The sequence below is a fragment of the Hemiscyllium ocellatum genome, chromosome 4 (assembly GCF_020745735.1).
Source record: "Hemiscyllium ocellatum isolate sHemOce1 chromosome 4, sHemOce1.pat.X.cur, whole genome shotgun sequence".
NCBI classification, from domain to species: Eukaryota; Metazoa; Chordata; class Chondrichthyes; order Orectolobiformes; family Hemiscylliidae; genus Hemiscyllium; species Hemiscyllium ocellatum.
Genome location: NC_083404.1, coordinates 11,930,267 through 11,954,671, shown reverse-complemented (window position 1 = coordinate 11,954,671; position 24,405 = coordinate 11,930,267). Strand labels below are relative to the sequence as shown.

The window sequence follows — 24,405 nt, the reverse complement described above, 5'->3', positions numbered from 1 at the left end:
CAGCAGTTCAGGCAGCATCCAAGGAGCAGCAAAATCAACCTTTCGGGCAAAAGCCCTTCATCAGGAATAAAGACAGAGAGCCTGAAGTGTGGAGAGATAAACTAGAGGAGGGTGGGAGTGGAGGTAGGGAGAAAGTAGCGTGGAGTACAATAGGTGAGTGGGGGAGGGGATGAAGGTGATAGGTCAGGGAGGAGGGTGGAGTGGACAGGTGGAAAAATAGATAGGCAGGTAGGACAAATCATGGGGACAGTGCTGAGCTGGAAGTTTGGAACTAGGGTGAGGTGGGGAAAGGGGAAATGAGGAAACTGTTGAAGTCCCCATTGATGCCCTGGGGTTGAAGTGTTCCGAGGCGAAAGATGAGGCGTTCTTCCTCCAGGCGTCTAGTGGTGAGGGAGCAGCGGTGAAGGAGGCCCAGGACCCCCTTGTCCTCGGCAGAGTGGGAGAGGGAGTATGTTGGGCCACAGTGTGGTGTGGTTGATTGGTGCTGGTGTCCCGGAGATGTTCCCTAAAGCGCTCTGCTAGGAGGTGTCCAGTCTCCCCAATGTAGAGGAGACCGCATCTGGAGCAACGGATGCAATAAATGATATTAGTGGATGTGCAGGTAAACTTTGATGGATGTGGAAGGCTCCTTTAGGGCCTTGGATGGAGGTGAGGGAGGAGGTGTGGGCACAGGTTTTACAGTTCCGGCGGTGGCAGGGCAAAGTGCCAGGATGGGAAGGTGGGTTGTAGGGGGACGTGCACCTGACCAGGTAGTCACGGAGAGCACGGTCTTTGTGGAAGGCGGAAAGGGGTGGGCAGGGAAATATCTCCCTGGTGGTAGGGTCTTTTTGGAGGTGGCGGAAATGTCGGCGGATGATTTGGTTTATGCGAAGGTTGGTAGGGTGGAAGGTGAGCACCAGGGGCGTTCTGTCCTTGTTACGGTTGGAGGGGTGGGTCTGAGGTCGGAGGTGCGGGATGTGGACGGGATGCATCGGAGGGCATCTTTAACCATGTGGGAATAGAAATTGCGGTCTCTAAAGAAGGAGGCCATCTGGTGTGTTCTGTGGTGGAACTGGTCCTCCTGGGAGCAGATACGGCAGAGGCCGAGGAATTGGGAATACGGAATGGCATTTTTGCAAGAGGTAGGGTGGGTAGAGGTGTAATCCAGGTAGCTGTGGGAGTCAGTGGGTTTGATAAAAATGTCATTGTCAAGTCGGTCATCATTAATGGAGATGGAGAGGTCCAGGAAGGAGAGGGAGGTGTCAGAGATGGTCCAGGTAAATTTAAGGTCAGGGTGGAATGTGTTGGTGAAGTTGATGAATTGCTCAACCTCCTCGCGGGAGCATGAGGTGGCGCCATTGCAGTCATCAATGTAGCAGAGGAAGAGGTGGGGAGTGGTGCCGGTGTAATTACGGAAGATCGACTGTTCTACGTAGCCAACAAAGAGACAGGCATAACTGGAGCCCGTACGTGTGCCAATGGCTACCCCTTTGGTCTGGAGGAAGTGGGAGGATTCAAAGGAGAAATTGTTAAGGGTGAGGACAAGTTCATCCAAACGAATGAGTGTGTCGGTGGAAGGGTACTGTTGGGGACGTCGGGAGAGAAAAAAAAACGGAGGGCTTGGAGGCCCTGGTCATGGCAGATGGAGGTGTAGAGGGATTGGATATCCATGGTGAAGATGAGGTGTTGGGGGCCGGGGAAACAGAAGTCTTGGAGGAGGTGGAGGGTATGGGTGGTGTCTCGAATGTATGTGGGGAGTTCCTGGACTGGGGGGGGGGATAGAACAATGTTGAGGTAGGTAGAGATGAGTTCAGTGGGGCAGGAGCATGCTGAGACAATGGGTCGGCCAGGGTGGTCAGGCTTGTGGATCTTGGGAAGGAGGTAGGACCGGGCAGTGTGGGGTTCCCGGACTAAGAGGTTGGAAGCTGTGGGTGGGAGATCTCCTGAGGTGATGAGGTTCTGTATGGTCTGGGAGATGATAGTTTGGTGATGGTGGGGTTGGGTCATGGTAGGAAGAGGTGTCCTCGAGTTGGCGTTTGGCTTCAGCGGTGTAGAGGTCAGTGCGCCAGACTACCACTGCGCCCCCTTTATCTGCTGGCTTGACGGTGAGGTTGGGATTGGAGGGCTGCGGGTTGTGAGGGTGAGGGGTTGGAGTGGGGGTGGGGGTGGGGAGGGGGTAAACAGGTTGAGGCGGTTAATGTCCCGGCGGCAGTTGGAAATGAAGATCTCGAGGGCGGGTAATAGGCCAGCGCGGGTTGGGCTTCAGCGGTGTAGAGGTCAGTGCGCCAGATTACCACTTTGCCCCCTTTATCTGCTGCCTTGATGGTGTGCCCAGAGTGTTCCAGGATGTGTATGTTAGGTACGTTTGTCAGGGGTAAATATAGGGGGAATGGATCTGGGTGGGTTACTCTTCAGAGGGTCGGTGTGGACTTTTTGGGCCAGCAGGCTGTTTCCACACTAGGGATTCTAGATCCTCAATCATGTCAGCATCTGACAGTACCTGATCTTATTCTTTTAAATTTCACTTCTTTAAGATACTTGCACAGAAATATACATTATTCAGTATAGTTGAAAATTGCCATTAAAAATTATGCAAATTGGTTTTAAACTTATTGACTAAAATATGTATTAAAAAAAACAAAAATTGACACTGCCCTTGCTTTAGGGTCAAATAATGTTAGATTTGAAGAAAATACTCAACAGTTGAATAAAACAGAAAATACCCAGCAAGCCAGGCAACATTTGTAGAGAGGAATTTCTAGCATTTTTGTTTTATGTTTTTAGCACATTATATTTTGTTTTTGTTTCATAAGAAATGCTTTTAAGAAGTGAAAGTTCTAAGTTACTAAGTTGTCAGTTGGGGAAGTAAATAACAGCTATAATCACCGACTTGGGATAATTCCCAGAGCATAATCAACAAATGATTGCAGAAACTGGTAACAGCAGCTATGTTTTCTATAGTATACAAACTATTCTTTTGCCATTTAATAATACCTCCTTTGTAAAAGAAAAAGGGGCTGTAGATTTACAAAATGGAGAAGACATCAATGTGGACATATTTCCAACATTATCATCTCTTGCACAAGCAATGCTAATAAACCTATAATGCAATGGGAACATTGCTATCACCTCATTAAATAGAAGAATGAAATTATATTTTAAAAATGCAGATCACATCCTTGGAGTATCCAAACTTTATTGAAACAGATGCAGTTCCACAAATAATACATTCAGAATAACCAGATAAGTCAGTTTTCAAAAATCTGGTGAACTCTCTGCTTTCCTATTCCTAGAGCTTTCTTTTGGATAAAAAGATTTACCTGTTTGTTCAAGTGGATTCTAAAAAAAAACAAACAGTAAGAATAATTAACTCAAGAAGAAAATCATCCAGTTAAGATGCAAATGTTGGCAGGAGAAACAGTGATTGAACAACAAGTTACTTTTCAAAGAGAGATAGTTGAGGCACAAAGTAATTTTCCCACAAAAAGTAAAGACAGGATGAATAAGTCCCAGAGCTAATTGAAAGTAAGAAATTATGAGGCTGTCATGACCTGCTGGGCTCGCGTGCCATAACTGAATCCTGTTGTTTAAAGGAGTATCAAATGTTAAAGTTAACGAACACAAAGCACCCCAATTTATCTGACGTTCAGAGCAAGTTTAATAGAAATCAAAAATCAGGTTTATTACAAGCAATTAAACTAAAATTATAGGAAAACAGATAAACTACTGGCATTTAACACTAATTAAAACTTTGATCCACTTATATATACACACACACACGCGCGCGCAAAATATATTATTTGTGGAAGGTGAAAAAAAATCCGGAAACCAGCTCAGTAGTTTATGCTTCCCGATGTTAACACGATCCTTCTTCAGCTGGTTAAACCCTTGTTTTTCAGGTTATCCTTCTCTGGAAACTTTCATTGGTTTGTAAGCGACTGATTCACTTCAAAAATGTCTTCTGAATCAATGAATCAGACATAACTCACACTAACTACCGCAGAAAAGTAACCAAGTTTCTTCAAGTTTAAATTGAGCTTTTTATTAAAACTGCAGAGTTAGCTTCTGTTTACTTTCAATCTTCCTTTGATCCAGTACTGGTCCCAGCATTTTGACCCAGTCACAGTGAAGGAACAGAAATATATTTTTTCAAGTCAGGATGGTGAGTAGCTGAGAGGGAACTTGAAGGTGATGTTCCCATGTATCTGCTGTGCACCTATAGATAGAAGCAGTGGGGTGAACTGAGCATTGGTGGTGGAGGGAGTAGATGCGGTACCAGTCAAGTACGTTGCTTTATTAGATTAGATTAGATTAGATTACTTACAGTGTGGAAACAGGCCCTTCGGCCCAACAAGTCCACACCGACCCGCCGAAGCGCAACCCACCCATACCCCTACATTTACCCCTTACCTAACACTACGGGCAATTTAGCATGGCCAATTCACCTGACCCGCACATCTTTGGACTGTGGGAGGAAACCGGAGCACCCGGAGGAAACCCACGCAGACACGGGGAGAACGTGCAAACTCCACACAGTCAGTCGCCTGAGTTGGGAATTGAACCCAGGTCTCTGGTGCTGTGAGGCAGCAGTGCTAACCACTGTGCCACCGTGCCGCCCTGGATGGTGTTAAGCTTGAATGTTGTTGAAGCAGTACTCAACCGCGGCAGCACAGTGGCTAGCACTGCTGCCTCACAGCACCAGGGTCCCAGGTTCAATTCCAGCCTTGGATGATTGTCTGTGTGGAGTTTGCACATTCTCCCAGTGTCTGTGTGGGTTTCCTCCAGGTGCTCCAGTTTCCTCCCACAGTCTAAAGATGTACAGGCAAGGTGAATTGGCCAGGCTAAGTTGCCCCTATTGCTAGGTGCATTAGTCAGAGGGGAAACAGGTCTTGGTGGGTTATTCTTCGCAGGTGTGGACTGATTGGGCCGAAGGGCCTGTTTCCACACTGTAGAGAATATAATAAAAAAAACAGGTAAGTGAGGATCTTTGCAATGCATCTTGAGGATGCACACTGCTACTACTAAATGTCAGTGGTGGAGGGACAGCGTGTTTGTGGATATGGTGCGATTCAAGTTGGTCGTTTGACCTGAATGGTATCGAGCTTCTTCAGCATTGTTGGTTTTGCATGTATTCAGGCAAGTGGGAAGTATTCCACCACTTCTGACTTGTGCCTGGTAGATGATGGACAGGCTTTGGGGGAGTCAGGTGGTGAGTTACTTACTGCAGTATTCCAAGCTTCTGATCTGCTCATGTTTATGACAAGTTCAGTTGAGCTTCTGGTCAATGGTAACCTCCAGGATGTTGATAAGGGAGAATTTAGTCATGTAACACCATTCCTATCAAGGATGGTGGTTAGATTGTCTCCTAATGGTTGGTATGAATGTTACTTGCCATTTGTAAGCCCAAACCATTGTTGAACAATCCCATTTCTGATCTTATGATGGAAAGAAAGTCATTGATGAAGCAGCTGAAGATGGTTGGGCCTAGGACACTACCCTGACGAACTCCAGCAGAAGGGTCCTGGAGCCGAGATGACGGATCTCCAACAACTATGACCATCTTCCTATGTGCCAGGTATGACTCCAACCTGGAGAATCTGCCCCCAGTACCCACCTGATTCCTGTTTTTCTAGGACTCCTTGATGCTCCATTCAGTTGAATGTTGCCTTGATGTCAAGGGCTGTCACTTTAGCCTCACCTCTGGAATTCAGTGCTTTTGTCTATCTTTGAATGGTGTTTGTAATGAAGTCAGAAGCTGAGTGGCCCGGGGGAACCTAAACTAAGTGTCACTGGCAGGTTATTGCTGAGGTGCTGCTTGATAGCACTTCTATCACTTTACTAATAATCGAGAATAGACTGATAGGGCAGGAATTGGCGGTGTACACAGGACAGACCTGGGCAATTTTTCCACATTGTCAGGTAAATGCCAGTGTTATAACTGCACTTGAACAGCTTGGGGAAAAATAATTTCTGAACCACAAGGTCCTCAGTACCACTGAAACACTGTCAGGGTCCATAGACTTTGCTGTATTCAAGTTCCCTCAACCATTTCTTGATATTACATGGAGTGAATCGAATTGGCTGAAGACTGGCATCTGTGATGCTGGTGATCACTGCATCATCCACTTGGCAGTTTTGGCTGAAGATTGTGGTGAGTGCTTCAACTTTATCTTTTGCATAATGTTTTACATGCAAGCACATTTGGAATTTCCCCAATCCACTTGTGGAACATTAATAAAAAAAGTCTCCAATTAACACAAACCAGTTTATAGAAGCAAATATGGTTTGTTGTTCCTTCATAGATAATGATGTAGCACAAAAGTTGAATGATTTGGAAATCCCCACTTGATTTACAAAATGTTTGTTTAGTTTTTTTTCTAAAAGAATAAGGCAAGGAAGAAACCCTAACTATTCCCACACCAGGAAGAATCTCTAAATATTTCCACAAAAAATTACATAAGGAAATAGGGATGGCTATTAATTAAATTTCTTAGAACCCACAAATATTACTCCAACAGTTAGTGCCAGAGTGGGAATTCAGAAGTTAATTTCTTATTCAAAAAAGGAACTGAACATTGCAGGCAAGAGGGAGGTGACAGAAGTAGTTTATTCCGGATAGCAATCCATGCAGCCTCATGTCGGTTGGAAAGCAACAGGATGTTATTAACAAACCATCCTTTGGATTTCAGTAAATAGAAACAAATTCTTAAAATCAAAGAATATGACAGAAACCAACTTGATTGGAAACAGAATCAAGTATTATCTGCACATTTAAAACAAAACACCTTCTAGAGTACAGCAGTATAATTAATCAGCAAGATTGGAAATGCATCATCCAACTGTTTAGGAGTTTAAAAACATTGAACTACAAATATAAAAACTATTCAAAGTATAGTCTAAACAGACCACAGCAGTAAGATTCTTGAAATTTCTTTCTGTACATTTCTTTAAAATCACATGACAATTGTTGTTTTTATCTTTTTCTATTTCAAACAATTTAGACAAAAAAAAACAAATTATCCCTGAGCTATATACATATTTCTAAACAATCTGTTGAGAGATGTTATGACACACCTCTAAAGCAGTGTGGGATTTGATCCCAGATGTAGGGACACTACCATTGCACCACAAAGACCCTAAAGTAGAGCTTTATGCAAGGTTAAAACTCTTGAATATTTGTGGGTTCCAGCTGCACCGCTATTTAATGTTGCATATATTGTTCTTTGCTCTCCTTGGAGCAGAAACTGCACACCGGTCTAGTTTATGTAATTTAATTTGAGTTATAATCAATTTAATGCAGCTCTTCCATTTGCTAAATTTATTTCTCAAGCAAACAATTAGGTATTAGCCACTTATTTTGCCATATTGCAATAACTTTCTTTGCAGCTAAGCTAAAAGAGGAGCTGCATGAAATTACAGTAAAGAGACTAGACAGGTATATAGAAATGTGCAAGCTCTTAATCAGTAATAGCAAAAATGCTGGTTTCCTTTTAACATTAAAATCCTTCCACAAGAAAATGAATCTTCAAATAATTGAGATAAAATCCATTAGAAATACACAAAATTGTCATATGCCTCAACTATTTGCCTCACCACCTTACACATTTTTTGCTATTACTCATGGGTGTTACAAAGACCAGAAACATAAGTTGTCCTTAACAGACAGTCAAGATTACAGACTTGCATTAAGTTAATAGTATCAAAGAGGAAACATCTTGAAAACTGACTGTTATTGTGCCTTGGAAATGAATTCCAAAACAAGGTATGACGTTGAACTCTTCTTTGCACACTTCTTTGGACAGGGGCCCTCTCCCCACTTAATAGACCTTTCCACCCGATACGTTTTCATATCAGACCATTCAAGCTGCCTGAATTTCTCTGCTCCCCTCACTAAGTGCAATCGATTTTCCCCTAAACATTCCAAACTTGGCTCTCTGAGGACTAACTCTGAATTTGCTTTCAAACATGCTGCCAACATGCTGTTGTTATCTGCCATACTGATTGCTGGTGCAGAGACTGAGTGCCAACTCTCAAACATGTCTCATCTCCCTGGACCACGATCGTAGCACTGAGCACAGCATTTGTTGCAAGGACTGTAGGTGACCTCAACATCAGAGGAGGTATTCTGTCCGCAGCTTTCTATTTTATGTTCTCCAACAAATTTCCTCCTATCTTGGCTGCTTATTCTCCTTGTCCAGCCTCTTCACAACTATATCAGTAATTATTCAGACACCTTGTGTTAGTTCAACAGTTTTCAAGTTTTTGTCCCTAACTTCCTTCTCTTCACTAAGGACATAACCCTCTATGCAACCTATTATGCCAGTTTGAGGGCTCTGTGCTGAAGAGACCCGAACAGTCAACATCCATCACCACTTTCCTCTGTTTGACTGAGCTCATTCCTCATCAGTAAAATTTCTCTCTCAACTCGTCCTACTTTCTCTAAATTATATTTTAAGAAGTGGTTACGCACATACCAGAGGGGCCTTAGTTTTGTTTGTCTTTGAGTAAAGAACATTCCTTATTCCAGTCCTATTTAAGTTTCCTGCTACAACTCACTTTCTCCAAAACAAATAACTACATTGATGTTGCTTCCTGCTCGCAACTGGAACTGGAAAAATTCAATTCAATTTTGCTTCCAATTTTCACCTTTTTAAAAAATCTTTACCTGGTCCATATCATTCTTGTTCATTCCCTTCCTGAACTTCTAGTCCTATTTCTAAGCATAGGCTGTCTACCAACATTCATTACAAATCCACCAACTCCCACAACTATGTGAATATACTTTCTCACATCTTCCTGGAAAGCACTCCATTTCGCCATCACATTTATTTTTATAATACTAGAAGCCACAATATTAGTGCTGAAAAAAGGGAGACTTATCTCGATATAATTTCCTCCCATCCAGTGCGGTTGACTGGATCCTTAGCCCATATTACACATTTTTGCCCTTACCGGTTTCCCTCTATCCCAACGTCATGATAGGATTCTCCCTGCCCTCACTTTTCACCTCGCTGCCTCCACATTCAAAAGAATCATTCTCTGGCATTTCTGCTACCTCCAACATAATTCCAACAAATATCTTTCCTTTTCTTTCACAGAGACTGTTCTGTAGGGATTATTGCATCTGCAACATCTGGTTTACTCTATCACTTACAAAAAGGTGTAATACTTGGCCCTTTACATCCTCCCTCACTATTTGTTCAAGGCCCTTTACATCCTCCCTCACTATTGCCCCAAACACACCATGTGATGCAGTGATTTAATTGTACCTCTTTTACTACTCATATGGCCTCCTATATATTTTGAGAAATGCAGATTGGATGACTGCTTTGCAGAACACCTGTGTTCAGTCTGCAAACAAAACCCCAACCTTCCAGTCACTTGCCATTTCAGTACGACATGCTGTTCTTACTCTCATCTGTTCTAGACTTGCTGTAGGATTCCATGGAGCCTAGTACAATTAGGAGGAACAGCACTTCCTTTTCCATAGATTTCCAACAGTGTGGAAACAGGCCCTTTGGCCCAACAAGTCCACACCGACCCGCCGAAGCGCAACCCACCCATACATTTACCCCTTACCTAACACTACGGGCAATTCAGCATGGCCAATTCACCTGACCCGCACATCTTTGGACTGTGGGAGGAAACCGGAGCACCCGGAGGAAACCCACGCAGACACAGGGAGAACGTGCAAACTCCACACAGTCAATCACCTGAGGTGGGAATTGAACCCGGGTCTCTGGCGCTGTGAGGCAGCAGTGCTAACCACTGTGCCGCCCACAATACAGACTACTGAAAGCAGAGATCACCAATTTCATGAACTCTGTCTGTTTTAGTACTTTCCCCTATTACTGCTGCAGAAGTCATCTTTATTCTGTTTTAATACACACTCTTGGATGTACGCCTTGTCTTCAGTTCAACATTGCCACCTCTTTTTTTCCCTTTGACACCTTTGATATCCAATCTCCCAGAACTTCCCTTCAGTTCCACTTGACCCAACACACATCATTGCTCTCCACCTCTCTTCAGAATTGAAGTGTCATATTGGAGACTTAAAATGGTCACCCAACTTCTCTCTCTACAAATGCTGCCAGACTTGCTGAGGTTCTCCAACAGTTTATTTTTACACCAGTGCAAAGTACATTATATCTCAATTTTGGTAGATTCTATAGCTAAGAGCTGCCTACTTCCTTTGTCCTTTAAAGAGACGTCGCACCTTAAAATTCCATGCTGACTGAGACAACGTTAATATTGCTACTTGCAAAAGGTAATGTAAAATTTATTTTACATTTGACTTCCCAGACCACGATAAATGGGAATAACCAAAATGCTATAAGTTTTTTTGACTAAAGCAACCTTCTGTATTTCCTAGTGCGAAAAGCTTTATCATTGCTTTAAAATTCAAAGTCAGAAAATTTAGAAGGCGCACAATAGATCCTTGCTAAGCTTCACATATACTTTTGCACAAAGATAAATACTTAAGAAATTGGATTGAGTGGTTTACAAATTATAATTTTTGAAACAAGGTCAATGGAACAAAAGTTAGTCAAGGCATTTCTCCCAATTCTCACAAAGCATATAAACAAGATTTTAAATCTGATTAGTTGACAAGACCCTTTGATCCGCTTGTTGATGGAATGGTAGAGGGATCAAGGGAACTGGAACACTGGATAATCCTCTTAATCTCCTTTAATAAGTGTTTGAAATTCTGGCTGTAGATTGCACAAATCTGCTTAGTGCATCCTTGTAAAAAGGTTTGGTTTATTGTACAATTCTGGACATTCAGACTTAACACATTGAATTGTAACAGATGAATTTTTCCGGAGAATTCCAATAAAATCCCCCTTTTTGGTTGCTTTCGGTCAATTTTTCCAAATATTAAACAGCTCACATCCTAATCACACTGCAGAGAGAGCACACTAGCTGAGCAGAAAACTCCTTTCAATTCAGTGTCTTCATGGGTGGATTTAGCTCCAAACTTAATTTCATGTGACTTAAATTACCAGAAATACATACTTCAGAATAATGATCACCTTTGAAAAAGGCAGTGGCAAACTGCTTAAAAAAAAATAGATGCAGCACATTTGTGGCCCTTATTGCTATTTCATCCTTTCAAGGCAGTATTTCACATTGACCTCCATATGAACTGCACACACCCACATAGCACCATTTCTAGTGTATGGCTTATCAAATTGTGGTTCCCAACCCCCATTGGGATCACATGACAAGATATTGGGGTCCAAAGCTGAAAAGCCGCATTAGAAAATATCAGTAGTTAACCACCTGTTCAGAGATGTTATTACATACCTCTGGAGCAGGTGGGACTTGAACCCATGTCTGCTTGTTAAGAAAGTCAGGGACACTACTCTCACGCCACAACACACCTATGCAGTACTGACCTACTGCGAAGCTCACATTCATTCCTGACAGCTATCTGGCCACACTAAAAAGCCCACTCTTTTCCTACTAGAGAGCCTGGCATAAATGAATTGCTCAATGGGGCCAGATTAGAGTTGTGATAGCCTTTGTAAAAGGTAAATGCATCTTTCACCAATCGTCCCATGAAGCCATGATGTAGAGATATCAGTTGTTGCACTGGGATGGGCAAGGTCAAAAGTCACACAACACCAGGTTATGGTCCAACAGGTTTAGTATTTAAAATCACAAGCTTTCAGAGTGCTGCTCCATTGTCAGGTGAAGTGGAGAAAGGTGCACTGGCAGAGAATATTTAAGTGGAATATTTTCTATGAAGAGGCACTAAAAGCAGATATTCCTAAATATTAATTTTAAATTGATTAATCTCCTTTAACCACATTTAAACTGAGCATACTTTTATTATCTATTGTGCATTGATTAAAATTATTTTCAATATTTTCCTCTTGTTCACTTTGTGTACTGTTTTATACATTATGACTTTTATAGATCAGAAAGATACATTTTCAGTCCTAACATTTGACCCAGCTGGCATTTGCAAACATGTTGTTGTGTAGTTATATTGAGCTAGCAACCAAGAGTCTAGATGAAACATTAGCTTGCTGTCTCTCCACGGATGCTGTCTGACCCACTGTGAATTCCAGCATTTTTTGTTTTCAGTACAGATTCCAGCATCTGCAGTAATTTGCTCCTAAATTAAAACTAATATTTGGGAATATCTGCTTTTCATACCTGTTCAAAGAAAATGTCTTCAATGAGACAAAACCAGCTTTCAGGAGCAAGCTAGGACAGGAGTAAGTCATTAAGAGGTGTCAAAACTCTTTAAATATAGCTGTAGGTAAACAGCAGCCAATGTGCAAGTATAATTCCCTGTAGACACAATTTGGCAAACAAGTTAAATAACTTTGATATAGCACAAAAATGCAGCCATTTGTTCTGTGCCCATTCTGGTTCTTTACGATTTGCCCCATTCCACTCCATTTACCCACTTCAAGTATACTTCTTGAATACTACTGGATAATTTCCACTCTTCAGGTCAGTACATCCTAGATCATTTTAAACTTACAACATGAATACTGTCCTCAAGTACCCTCCTTGTCCTTTGACCTTAAATCATTGACAAGCTTATGCCCTATATTTTTTGTACAAAGGCACTTTGAGTACTCTCGAGTAATACCATCAGACATTATGTCCACCTGAGCAGGAGGCAAATTACTACAATGCAAGATATCAACCAATATTACATATTCACATTTCACAGCTAGACATGAATGTTTGCTTAGCAGGAGCACTAAAGTTTACAGTGGAGATCGCACTAGGCTCTTGCTGATGTCTAATCAGTATCTCATTTACTGGGCTGGAATAATGTGGTGTGGTGGTGGATAGAAGGATGAAACTTTGCGAATAAGATCTCCAAAAGAATGAATCCTCTCCTTCACAACAGGCAAACCCCACCTCTCCTAAATAACTTTAGTGCTCATATTTTCTCCAGTAAAGCATCCCCCACTAATCAAACTCAAAATATCTCACTTCAAGGTGCTGACCTGTTCCCCGGAATTAATCCTTAAAAATAAACTCACATAGCATCAGCTTTACTTACAGTAGCTTTACAAATAAATTTAAAAATAATGCTTGCCATTAATTGCTTTTAGCTTGAATGCACTGTTTTCTCTTCATTGTCTTGCCGCACAACCCTCATTATTGTATTTAATTATTAAGATTAGTCTCCTATTTTTCATTTGCTTCATATTAATATAGCTTTCAAAAACAAAACGCACATTGGGTGGAGTACATATGCTTCATTGAAACAAAAATATTACCAAGCTTACAAAATCAATTAGCCCACTTAAGATGGTGCATCATAACAGATTTGAAAATGCACCTCTGCAAATAGCCAGTTAAAATTAACTCTCCCTTGGTTGTTTACATCTTCTAAAGCTAGGTGTACAATTAAAAAGATGCATACAATGAATAAAAATTGGGAAATTTTTGGAACTCTTTTCTCAAAAGAGACAATTTGTCGGAATTAATTCCGACATAGTGGTTTTGTTTGACTTAAATTACTATACTAACCTTAAATTTCTTGTTTAGAGACAGAGAATAGCAGAGAGAGGGATTGTTCTGACATTAAAACTGATCAGACAGACAACATAACTGGATAACAAAATTAGGATAGAAATAAAATCTGAATGTAATTTGAAATTCAAACCAAGGTATTTTCACTTAGAGTGTGCAACAAAATTCTGCATCTAGCAATAAGGTCACTGCTGGAAAAATGGTAGCAAAGAGAGAGAGAGATAGGAAAGAAAACACATGCATTTATTTAGCACCTTTTATAACCTTGGTGCTTTAAGAACATAAGGAACTGGAGAAAGCCATTTAGTTTGTTGCTGTTCTACCTCAACTTCATCTTCATTCACTCTTACTTAGGAATCCAACAACCTGTACAAATCATGCATAGCTCCCAAGCAGAGAGAATTCCAAAGAGTCACAAGTGAAGAAAATTTCCAATTTGGTCCAAAACTTATTATCTCTGCCACTGAAGGCGGTGGAAGTAACATGTTGATCTCTACTTATACAACTCAAACTAAGTGGTGGAATTCAATGATATTTGGTATAAATATAAGAGTATGGACAGCAGAAGAAATTATTGTTTTATTTATAAAAATGTGTATTTGAATCTTTGGCATTTTAAGGATCAATTAGCATTGTGAGTTATCATTAAATGACAAGAATCTGGAGGGTTGTCTCAGCTGCAGGGCTAGAATTTGCCACAGCTATCAAAATGTGAGCAGAATTTTCCAAGCAAGTTGTTGAATGCTGATTCAAACAAAACCTCCTTAGTTGGATGAAAGCTGGTTAAAACAAAAAAGTTTATTTTTTCAGCCTTGTTCTCAAGAGTACCAACCAGGCAGGGAAATGTCTCAGAAAATTAAGAATGTCGAATAAATAGTATGGCAAAAGTAAGCAATGTACTGGAGTGAATTCTTCACTTATTCAGAGATTGTGATCTATCTTAATTCTCTAGCTTATTAAATAAAATTAAGTATTTGTATTTCTCCATAATTAAGTATATTAAGAAACGGTATTACAATAGATTGGTGTGGAATACCAATTTATAGCTTAATATTAGTCATATGACAGTGGCTTAGAACAGATTCCTCCTCCAAGGAGGCTTTTATTTAAAACAACAAAGATGATCAACAAGACTACTTCAGATAAACAAATCTCATTTGCAGTAACTTGAAAATACTCTGAAGGATTTAACAAATGTTTTTTTGACTACGCAAGGATTTATGGTCTTCTATAAGTAACTTTCCATATGCTATTGTCAGGGAAGAGTTTTTATTTTTGGAAACTCAATTTGCATTGGTACATGATGACATAAACATGCCCACATTCCATTTCAGAAAAAGATAATGCTGTAGTTTATGCAAGTCAAACAAGATAGTGCTTTATTTTAGACCCTGCTATGTCAGCACAGACAGTTATGAACTGGCCTGGAATTCGAAAGGTGCTTTCTAGTAAATTTAAGAGGAAAGAATATATTTTAAAACCTTAAAATTTTACATTGAACTAATGATTTTACAGAAACATTGCCTGTATTTTTTTCTTAAATCTAGTCATGGGATGTTGGCATCACTGGCTGGGTCAGTATTTATTGTCCATCACAATGTGCTATATCAAAGGTTATTATGGAAAGTAAATAGACATTGTGTAGGGGGCAACATATTTAGCACGGACAGAAGATTGGCTAACTGGTAGAATACAATTTATACATAAAAGCCTGTCTTTAACTCCAGCTTCAAAGCATGGGAGGGTAAGGGAATCTCTTGTTTGGGAGACTTATTTGAGGGAGATGCCTAGATGTCTTTTAACCAATTAAGTCAAAAATACAGGATACCTAGTAGAGAACTCTTCTGATACTTTCAAGTTAGGGATTACATGCAGAAAAAGATCATGCTTTTGGCTCAGCCCTACAAGCCAGACAGAGAGAAGAGTGCTCCAATATGGGAGCGCTCTCTTGGTCAGTACCATATACCCACACAGAAGGGGCTCCTTGGGAGATAATGGAGAGACTCCAAGGGATCGGGAATCAGGAACCAGGAGAAGAAATTTCATTGGAAAAATGGGAGGATATACGGGAGAATGTGAAAAAAATTTTAGTAGGAAATAAAGCATAGGTTATGCAATTGAAGATCCTTCACAGAGCCCATATAGCACCAGAGAGGTTCACAAAGTTTGAGTAAGGATCTTCTCCAGGAGTTACAACGGGACCTTGATGTGATGGGCCAATTGGGCAAGAAGTGGGAAGATAGATTAATTTAGATAACTGTGAGGTGCTGCATTTTGGTAAATCAAATCTTAACTTATAAGCTTAATGGTAAGGTCCTAGAGAGTGTTGCTGAACAAAGAAACCTTGGAGTGCAGGTTCATAGCTCCTTGAAAGTGGAGTCGCAAGTAGATAGGATAGTGAAGGCGGCATTTGGTATGCTTTCCTTTATTGGTTAGAGTATTGAGTACAGGAGTTGGGAGGTCATGTTACGGCTGGTTAGGCCACTGTTGGAATATTGTGTGCAAATCTAGTCTCCTTCCTATCAGAAAGATATTGTGAAACTTGAAGGGTTCAGAAAAGATTTGCGAGGATGTCGCCAGGGTTGGAGGATTTGAGCTGTAGGAAGAGGTTGAATAGGCTAGGACTGTTTTCCCTGGAGTGTCAGAGGCTGAGGGGTGACCTTATAGAGGTCTATAAAATCATGAGGGGTATTGATAGGATAAATAGACCAAGGCTTTTCCCTGGGGTGGGGGAACCAGAACTAGAGGGTGCAAGTTTAGGGTGAGAGGGGAAAGATATAAAAGAGACCCAAGGAACAGCTTTTTCACGCAGAGGGTGGTATGTGTATGGAAGGAGTTGCCAGTGGAAGTGGTGGAGGCTAATAAAATTGCAACACTTAAAAGGCATCTGGATGGGTATATGAATAGGAAGGGGTTAAAGGGGTATGGGCTGGGTGCTGGCAGGTGGGAATGAGATTGGGTTGAGATATCTGGTCAGCACGGATATGTTGGACTGAAGGGTCTGTTTCTATGCTTTACAACTCTCTGACTCTATAAGTCCCAAATATAAAATTAGCACAGGTACCCTTACAAATTGCTTTTGGGCCTGCTACAAGATTTATGGATACTGGGATGCCATTGTGAATGAGCTGGAGAAGATCCTGGGAATTGAAGTAAAAAGCAGACCTGATATCCCTTGTTTTGGTACTGCCGAATCTACCCTCCCTGAATGAGCACGTTAAAAAGTTACTTAACATTCTTACACACTGTGCAAGAACATTCACATGAAGTGGATATCAGAACATACACCCCCCCCCGTATTAGAGGGAGGTGCACACCCACAATGAAGCACATCACCCAAGACTATCTTACAAACATGGTCCACTACAGAACACAGAAATTTTATATGACGTAATGACCCTTTCTAAATTAGATAGGCAAGGATTGATCGGCAATCCTGATTAGGGCCTTTACATAGCCACGAGGGCCAGATTTGGTGGTCCAGGGACTCCAGCTGAGAAGGCTTAGCAAATACGGGTATAATAACTGTTGCTCCCATGGATGGGAGCTTCAGTGGAAGTGTGGCAAGTGGAGTAATGTCATGTAATGTAATTTAATTTAATTTCACTTCATTTAATGATTTTAATTCAACTTGAATTAAGTTAAGTAAGCAGGAGATAATTGTATCCTGTATAGTAAGTATTTTATTGTTACTATTATTGTAATAAAATAATGTTGTGTTATCTCTATTCTTCTGTATCTTTGTATTTTTGTAAGAGTAAATTTAAAATATTTTTATTGAAAAAAAATTGTTTTTTTCTGACAAGTGGAGCTCTGCATGGATCTATGGTGGCCTCAGCTTTCTATAACAAATGAGGGAGAGCGAATGGCAGATAAATTCATAGACAAATCTGAAGATAGGTAGAATAGTATGTTGTGAAGACAACTTAAAATTGTAGACCAATTTAGTGAATTGGCAGAAATCTGGTAGATAGAGTAAAAAAAAAACTGGAAAAGATGATTTGGAGATGCTACTGTTGGATCAGTTAAAAATCACACAACACCAGGATATAGTCAGACAGGTTTATTTGTAAGCACTAGCTTTTGGAGCACTGCTGTTTCATCAGACAGTATGTAGGTAGATGGGAATCTAAGGAGTTCAAAACATAAGACCTATCATGATCTTATTGAATATTGGGGCAGGCTTGAAGGGCTAAATGCCCTACTTTTGCTCCAATTTCTTATGTTTATATGCTCTGTTCACAGAAGGGAGACTCACATTCCGGTTAGGCCGATCAGTCTGAAAGTAATCACTTAGGATACCACATCAAGGAGCTTTGTCAAATCAGGGATAACAACCAGGTTCTAGAGTCAAGAACTTCAGTGTGGCCTGTAGTAATGATTGACAAAGCTGTGCACAAAATGAGTGTTGCTACCCGTAAAGTAAAAACTGCAAGTTGAACCAAGGGTTCAGAGTTACCAAAAGATGTAGTGTGGTTTTCACTAGCCCCAGAGTGTGAGCAGTCACTTGAGAGAGATGCGGTGCTATGAAAGCCCCTCTGAAAACATGAGTCTAAGTGATTAGGACCACGTCCACCTCTGCTCCCAGTTCCTGCATTACTGAAACCCAATTCGCTTTACGTAAGTGGGCTCTTAACCCTCAGGATTAGTAGGTTTTGGAAAGCTACACTGCTCTTGATTTGAGAGAGGTACTCTTGCAGGATGGAGTACGAACCCGGATGTTTATGTCCAATTCCTGGAGAGGGATGAAACCCAGAATCTGACTCAAATGAGCCACTGGCGATAAATCTTTACTATCATCCTCTTTGTAAGTCCTCAATTGAAAAACTGAAAAAAGTAGTTTTAAATTCTTGCAGCCAATTAACAATTAAATCTCTAAAGATACTCCCTTACATTTAGGATGCAATCTAAGCAATTGCACTGAAGCAAACTAATTATTAAAGTTCAAGAAATTTAGCTTCACTTATACAGACATTAGTCTAAGAAAAAGCTTCAAAATCTCAAACAGATGTTGTTGTCTGAAATTTTTAATTAAAACTTCCAAAAAAATCTTTCATGAAAATCTGTATTTCCTGGCTAAAATCCACTGGAGATGATAGAATAACAACAAAGGTGGCTGCATGGTCCTTTGTTTCCTGTCAGTAATGGAAGAGCAACTCACTTCCCTGGCTTTTCCCCTCAGGTCACAAACCTCTCTTTAGAAAACTATCCAGTTCCCTTTTTAAAGCAGTGATACAATTTGTCTTTCATACTCCAGGAGTGAATGCCAAATCCCAATCACTGGCAACATAGAAGCAAAAACTTACATTGCCACTGGCTCTCAATGCTTTAATAGGTGCACAGTTATTCCTAATGCACTGTGTTTCTAATAACTTTGAACAGCTGAGAAAAAAAAAGCTTCTCCAAACTAACCTTTTAACCAGAATCACAAACCAAGAAATGATTAAAATTTTGCAACACTAAAGCCTTCATATAATTTGTGAAGCACTGTACTCAGAATTTGACAGTACTGCAGTTGAGGCACGACCACTCACCTGCCTCATTTATCACTCTTCCCTCGATTATATTTAATGTTTGTATCTTTCACATATGCAGTGTTGTTAATAACCCCCAGGTTCCTCTGCTTTTTCCTTCCCTTTAGAATTATATTCTTTACTTAATATTGCATTTTTGTTTCTCCTTCACAAATGTATCACTTCAGAGTTCATGGAATTTAATTCCATCTGTCATGTGTCCACCTATTCCACAGTCATGTTTTATGTCCTTTTGAAGTTCATCACTATTGTCAGTTTACAACGCTTTGTATCATCTACACAATCAAAATTTCTGTTTTATATAAGTTTAGGTCATTAGCACAGATCATGAAAATACAACGTTCCTTGTACAGACTCCAGAGAAATCCTGTATTTGACATTCCCTTGTAACAATCCTGCAGCATTGAGACAGTGAATGCACCCTCACTTAAAGACTTCAGTCATTTTAGTGGATCCAACAAGGGTGATCCAATGTCACAAAGTCCTTGCACAACAGGTCAAAATTTGAATCAAAAGAATCAAGTTAAACATTTGATTCATTCAATTTTCATGCCCAGTACAGGCATGATGTTACAAATTTTAAAGCCATACTGTTTTAAAAAAAAGGGAAAAGATGGCTCCAGCAGACAAGACTTTTGGCAGTATCAGTTCCCATGGTCACGAAATTCAAGAAAAAAACCCTAATATGCATAATCACAGCAACTTGGAAAATTGACACTTTCTTAAAATGTGCAGCATTCCAGCTGCCTCCCTTTTCTGCTTGGTCATAGACAAATGAGACATTGGAAATAATCCATCAACCTTACTTTGGGATCAAGGGGCAAGACAAGCACAAATCTTGGCTGTCTCAAATGAAGTGTGAAAAGCTACAATTCAGAACATGCATCTGCTTAACACATCACCTTAGTTGGGAAAGGGACTTGAAACTTCAGTTTTACCCTGAACCTGTTTACATATGTTATATGCTTTTGAAAATTAGAAGTTGTCCTATGACTTAAAAATCATCTGAAAGCGGTCGAACAGGCTCCAAGAGAGCTGTGCAACTAATGTTAAATGACTACTCCTCAAGTAATAGAAGGACTTCTTCCTAGCACCATCCCAAGCTGTCTTAAGTTACTGTGCATTGGAAAGTGGAGTTTCTGGCAATTCAACAATAAGAAGCCTTGCAGCTAACAAAGAATATATGACTTTACAAGACGTCTACCCAGGCTAGAATGGCAACTATCCTGTGAAACTATAGGCCTGCAATGAAAGAGAAAGGTATACATCCAAATTATAAATCAGTTAAAATCACTATTTGAGGGAGACATCCTTAGTTAAAATCTCCAGAGCAAATATGATTAAAAATAAGGATTATTTATATTTTTAACTCTCAAAAGCTTTGAAGTGTTTCAGATTGGAGGACAGTATCTGATTAAATCCAAAAAACATGGCAGGGTAAATCTAGAGAGTTTGTTTTCTTTTGTGGGAGAGTCTAGGCACAGGACAACCTTAGAATAAGGGTCACCCTTTAAGACAGAGGCAAGGAGGAATTTCTTCTGAGGGTACTGAAACTGTGGAGTTCTTTACTGCAATGGGGTGTAAAGGCTGGGTTGTTAAGTACAGACAGATTTTTTTTAATCACTAAGATCATCAATAGTTATGAGGAAAAGGCAGGATAGTGGATTAGAGGAGGATCAGATCAGCCATGATCTCATTGAATGACAGTAAAACGGATAAAGGTGGTTTTAAAGAATCAAAGCTAGTTTGAAAGAATAAAAGATTACTGAAATATAGTCTAAGAAAATTACAGTAGTGCCACTTAATGGTCAGGATATGTAGCTGCATGGATGGATTGCAAACAAAATACAAACATAAATGCCAAAAATATTTAGTGCTGTGATCATTTGCACAAAGATACATTCTACCTTCCAATTCAATGGGATCTGCAAGGAGCTCTTTCCACTTGTTTCTGCAGGTCACACTATAGTCACTCCACTGAACAACTTAGGGTTTTGCAGTCCATGCACAGAATTCAAGGAGTTGAAGAGTATTAGACTGAAGAGGCAAGATAATTTAATGTACTGTCAGACTTTCTGACCAGTGGGGGAAATGGAGTAAGAAAACACTATGCTTGGCAATTTTCTGTATATAGATTACACTGTACTCACTACTTTCAGAACTGGCAGAGGCAAAAGGGGAAGCTATATTCCATGTTTTTGAAGTTCTAGTTAAGCCTTAATATGTTTTCATGCTACTAGAGTGGGATTGTCAGAGATAGTTTGCTCTACTTCAGAACCAGATGTGCTTGGTGTTCAAAATTTCAGAGTATAGCAATTCAAGCTTCAACATTGTGGTCAGTGCAACTTCGTGGGCTGAAGGGCCTGTTCCGTGCTGTACTGTTCTATGTTCCATTGCATTGTTGCTATATTGTGAATTCAAGCTGAATTTTTCAGAGCTAATCCATCAGTTTAAATTTGGCCAGCTATTTGTAAAGGCAGACTCATTATCCCACTTTCACTTAGAGTAGCTTGGCTCATAATAAGCAGATGGTACTATGTATTTTCCAGGCAGAGGCATCACTCGAGCTATCACACTTCAGCCAGGGGTTCAGGTTAAAATCTGTTATCCAATACATGGTAGAATGGAAGCAACTGTAATATTGGTATAGCATTTACAGTGGTGTCCTTAGCACCCAGAATTCCTTTTATTTTGAAAATGAAATCACAGGTCTAACTGTAAAGAAGTAATGCACTATTCAGGTGACAAATAGATCCAGGCTTTCATTTTTTTTTATTTTTAAAAGTTTGGTGCAGAAGCATGCTGAAAATAGAGGAATGGTTACTGTAGTTTAAATCTAGTGGAGTGGTAGATTTATTTAAACCCAGTGCTACTGACGCGTATATTGTCTCACTGGTCACACAAAAGTCACACGTCTTCCATGAATAGAGTCTACAGTAATTCGACTGAGTCAGAACCAAATTTCACCAGCTATCTTTCAGCTAGATCTGAACGGTATGAAACAAAGTCACACTACACATGGAATTAAGTTGGAACATGACACCTCCCAGGCCTTCAAATGTTTAAAACCTATACAAAAAAAACTAAATGTAAATGCTGAAGATGTAAAAATGACACAGACTTTGAAACTTAGTACTTTCACTTAAAAAGCATCAGCCTTAGTCGTTTACAGCCCCAAATTCATGTGAGGTGAAATCTTTGAAGCGACACGCTATTTGGAACTCCTTTGGGGAGTTCCAGAATCGTGTTTATTGTCGATAACAGCGCGTGAACAAAACTGGTCATTAAAATAAAATACACTCACGCAATGCTGTGGAATAACCACTTCATTACTTAAATTTCCAGCAGCCACAGTACTTCGCTTTTATTCACATTGTAGATTCAGTTTACAGGGGTTAGATCCTCATAGAAACGGCACTCATTACTACGATCTGGTTTTATTTTTTTAAAAATGTGTACAGTTACCATCGACGCAGGTTATGCAATCACAGCAAACTTTACAGTAGAAATTAACAGTTCGGACAGTTCAAAAAGAGGATTGAGCGAACTCGCGTCAAGAAGGAATCGGTTTAATAGTGCTAGTGGGATAGAGGTTAGAGTCTTTTCCGAAACAGTAACACGCCTGTCACAATTCAACTACAGCTTATTTTGCCCTGATCCACCTGGTCGAAGAGGTTGAACTCCAAACCTCGGGACTGAGTTAGGGCCACTACCACGGCACCGCAAGATCCCTAGCCCAACTAGTAGGGTCGTTAACATTAACAAGGGAAACAAGTGTGGAGATTCCCCAGCATCAGAATGTTGCTCAGAGCGAGTATTCATTGGTTGCTCTCGGTTGTAGCTTTTAAAAGTCCGTCGATTCTGTTAAAGGCCATTGATTTCGTGCAAGTTTTTCAGTCTTCAGAAAAAAGGTTATGAAAACAGATTGTGCTTTATGTATATCGGCAGCTAGAAAGCATTCAGGAAAGATTTTGAAAACTTTAAAGTGAATGCTTGTATTTGAACAAGCATCGGACTTTTTGGCAAGTCCAAAGATGCGCGATCTCTCACATCGCTATTTCGATGGGGTGAATGCGGGTCGATATCGAGGGTTTACCCTCAGGACCGGAAACCATTCCGGTGAGGCATCAGCAAATCACCGGGAACCGCTTTGAATCACAAGGATCGGGGTTAAAATGAGAATTGTTTTTAAGTCAAAAGATTAAGAAACAGTTTCTGTTGCATCATTAAATTAGTGAAGTATATGCTATTTAATAACCACCAGCCTGAGTGAGTTTATAGGGGAAAAAAGCTTGTATCGTTAGTGGGACGCGGATAGTTGCTTTCAAGCGTTTATTTCCCTACTTTTCATTCAATTAACGCATGTGTACTTTTACATTGTTAACACTACATTCTTTAGTGAAATTAGAAAACTTCCGCCACATCTCAATACACCTGGCTCATCAGTACAAAGATGTAATTTATTCAATTTTAATGAAATTGATTCATTTATCCCAGGACAGCGTTTGTGCCTAATACTGTAAACTGTAGGGAAAATAGGAGAGGCTGTTAAGTGACATTACCAACAGTTAAACGTATTTGGAAATAGATAAAAAAACACTTTCCCAGCTCTTCAAACTCACCCAAAAGTGAGCGTGGCAGTTGACCATCATGGTCCTTTCGATAAGTTCGTCGGGACACTCGAGGAGATGGTGTCCGGACACTACACCTGCGTTGTTGACCAACACCGTCACATCTCCGATCTCTCTCCTCACCAAGTCAGCCGTCCGGTAGACGCTGCCCCTCTTGCTCACGTCGCAAGTGTAAGTGTGCACTCTGGCGCCCAGCTGCCGGACCTTCTCGGCCGTCTCCTCGTTGCTCTCCTGGTTGATGTCCCACAGCACCAGGTCGGCGTTCCTCTTGGCGAACTCCAGCGCGAAGAGCCGGCCGAGCCCGCTGCCGGCTCCGGTGATCAGGCACACCTGATCGCACACGCTCTTCTCCTTGGGCTTGATCAGCCATCTCGCCGCGGCCAACACGAAAGCCCAGAGCACTTTGAAAATGACAACGAAGAACTCCGCGACGATGTTCATGGCGGGTGCCGGGGGGAAAAGACAGGAGGCCGGGCCGTTACTACAGGGAGCGCGGGGAGGGGGGGAAGGCGAGGCGAAACGTCTGCTCGGAATACGAATATATAAGTGTTACCCTTGCTCTCTCTTCCCCTAGTGTCCAATTGCTGTACCAGCCCTGCCCCCAATACCTCCAGCACAACCTCCTCCCCCCGACTCTAATCATCTTCAATCCGCGTCACTCTTTAAATAAGGAACCTGCTCGGCCCCGGGGCCAAGGACCCCTACCGAGGAGGCCACTTCAGTGCTGTCACCTCCCCCTTTTTCAATTACTC

General features: G+C 40.8%; 1 protein-coding gene across 1 annotated transcript in view; it reads right to left on the bottom strand.

The window, feature by feature from the left end:
- Nucleotides 1–24,321, bottom strand: part of rdh10a (retinol dehydrogenase 10a) — a 64,521-nt gene extending 40,200 nt beyond the window's left edge. The window contains exon 1 of the mRNA XM_060824129.1: nucleotides 23,645–24,321. Coding sequence (XP_060680112.1) covers nucleotides 23,645–24,094 — 450 coding nt within the window. The 5' untranslated portion in view covers nucleotides 24,095–24,321. The remainder of the gene's footprint in view (nucleotides 1–23,644) is intronic.
- Nucleotides 24,322–24,405: the final 84 nt, after the last annotated feature.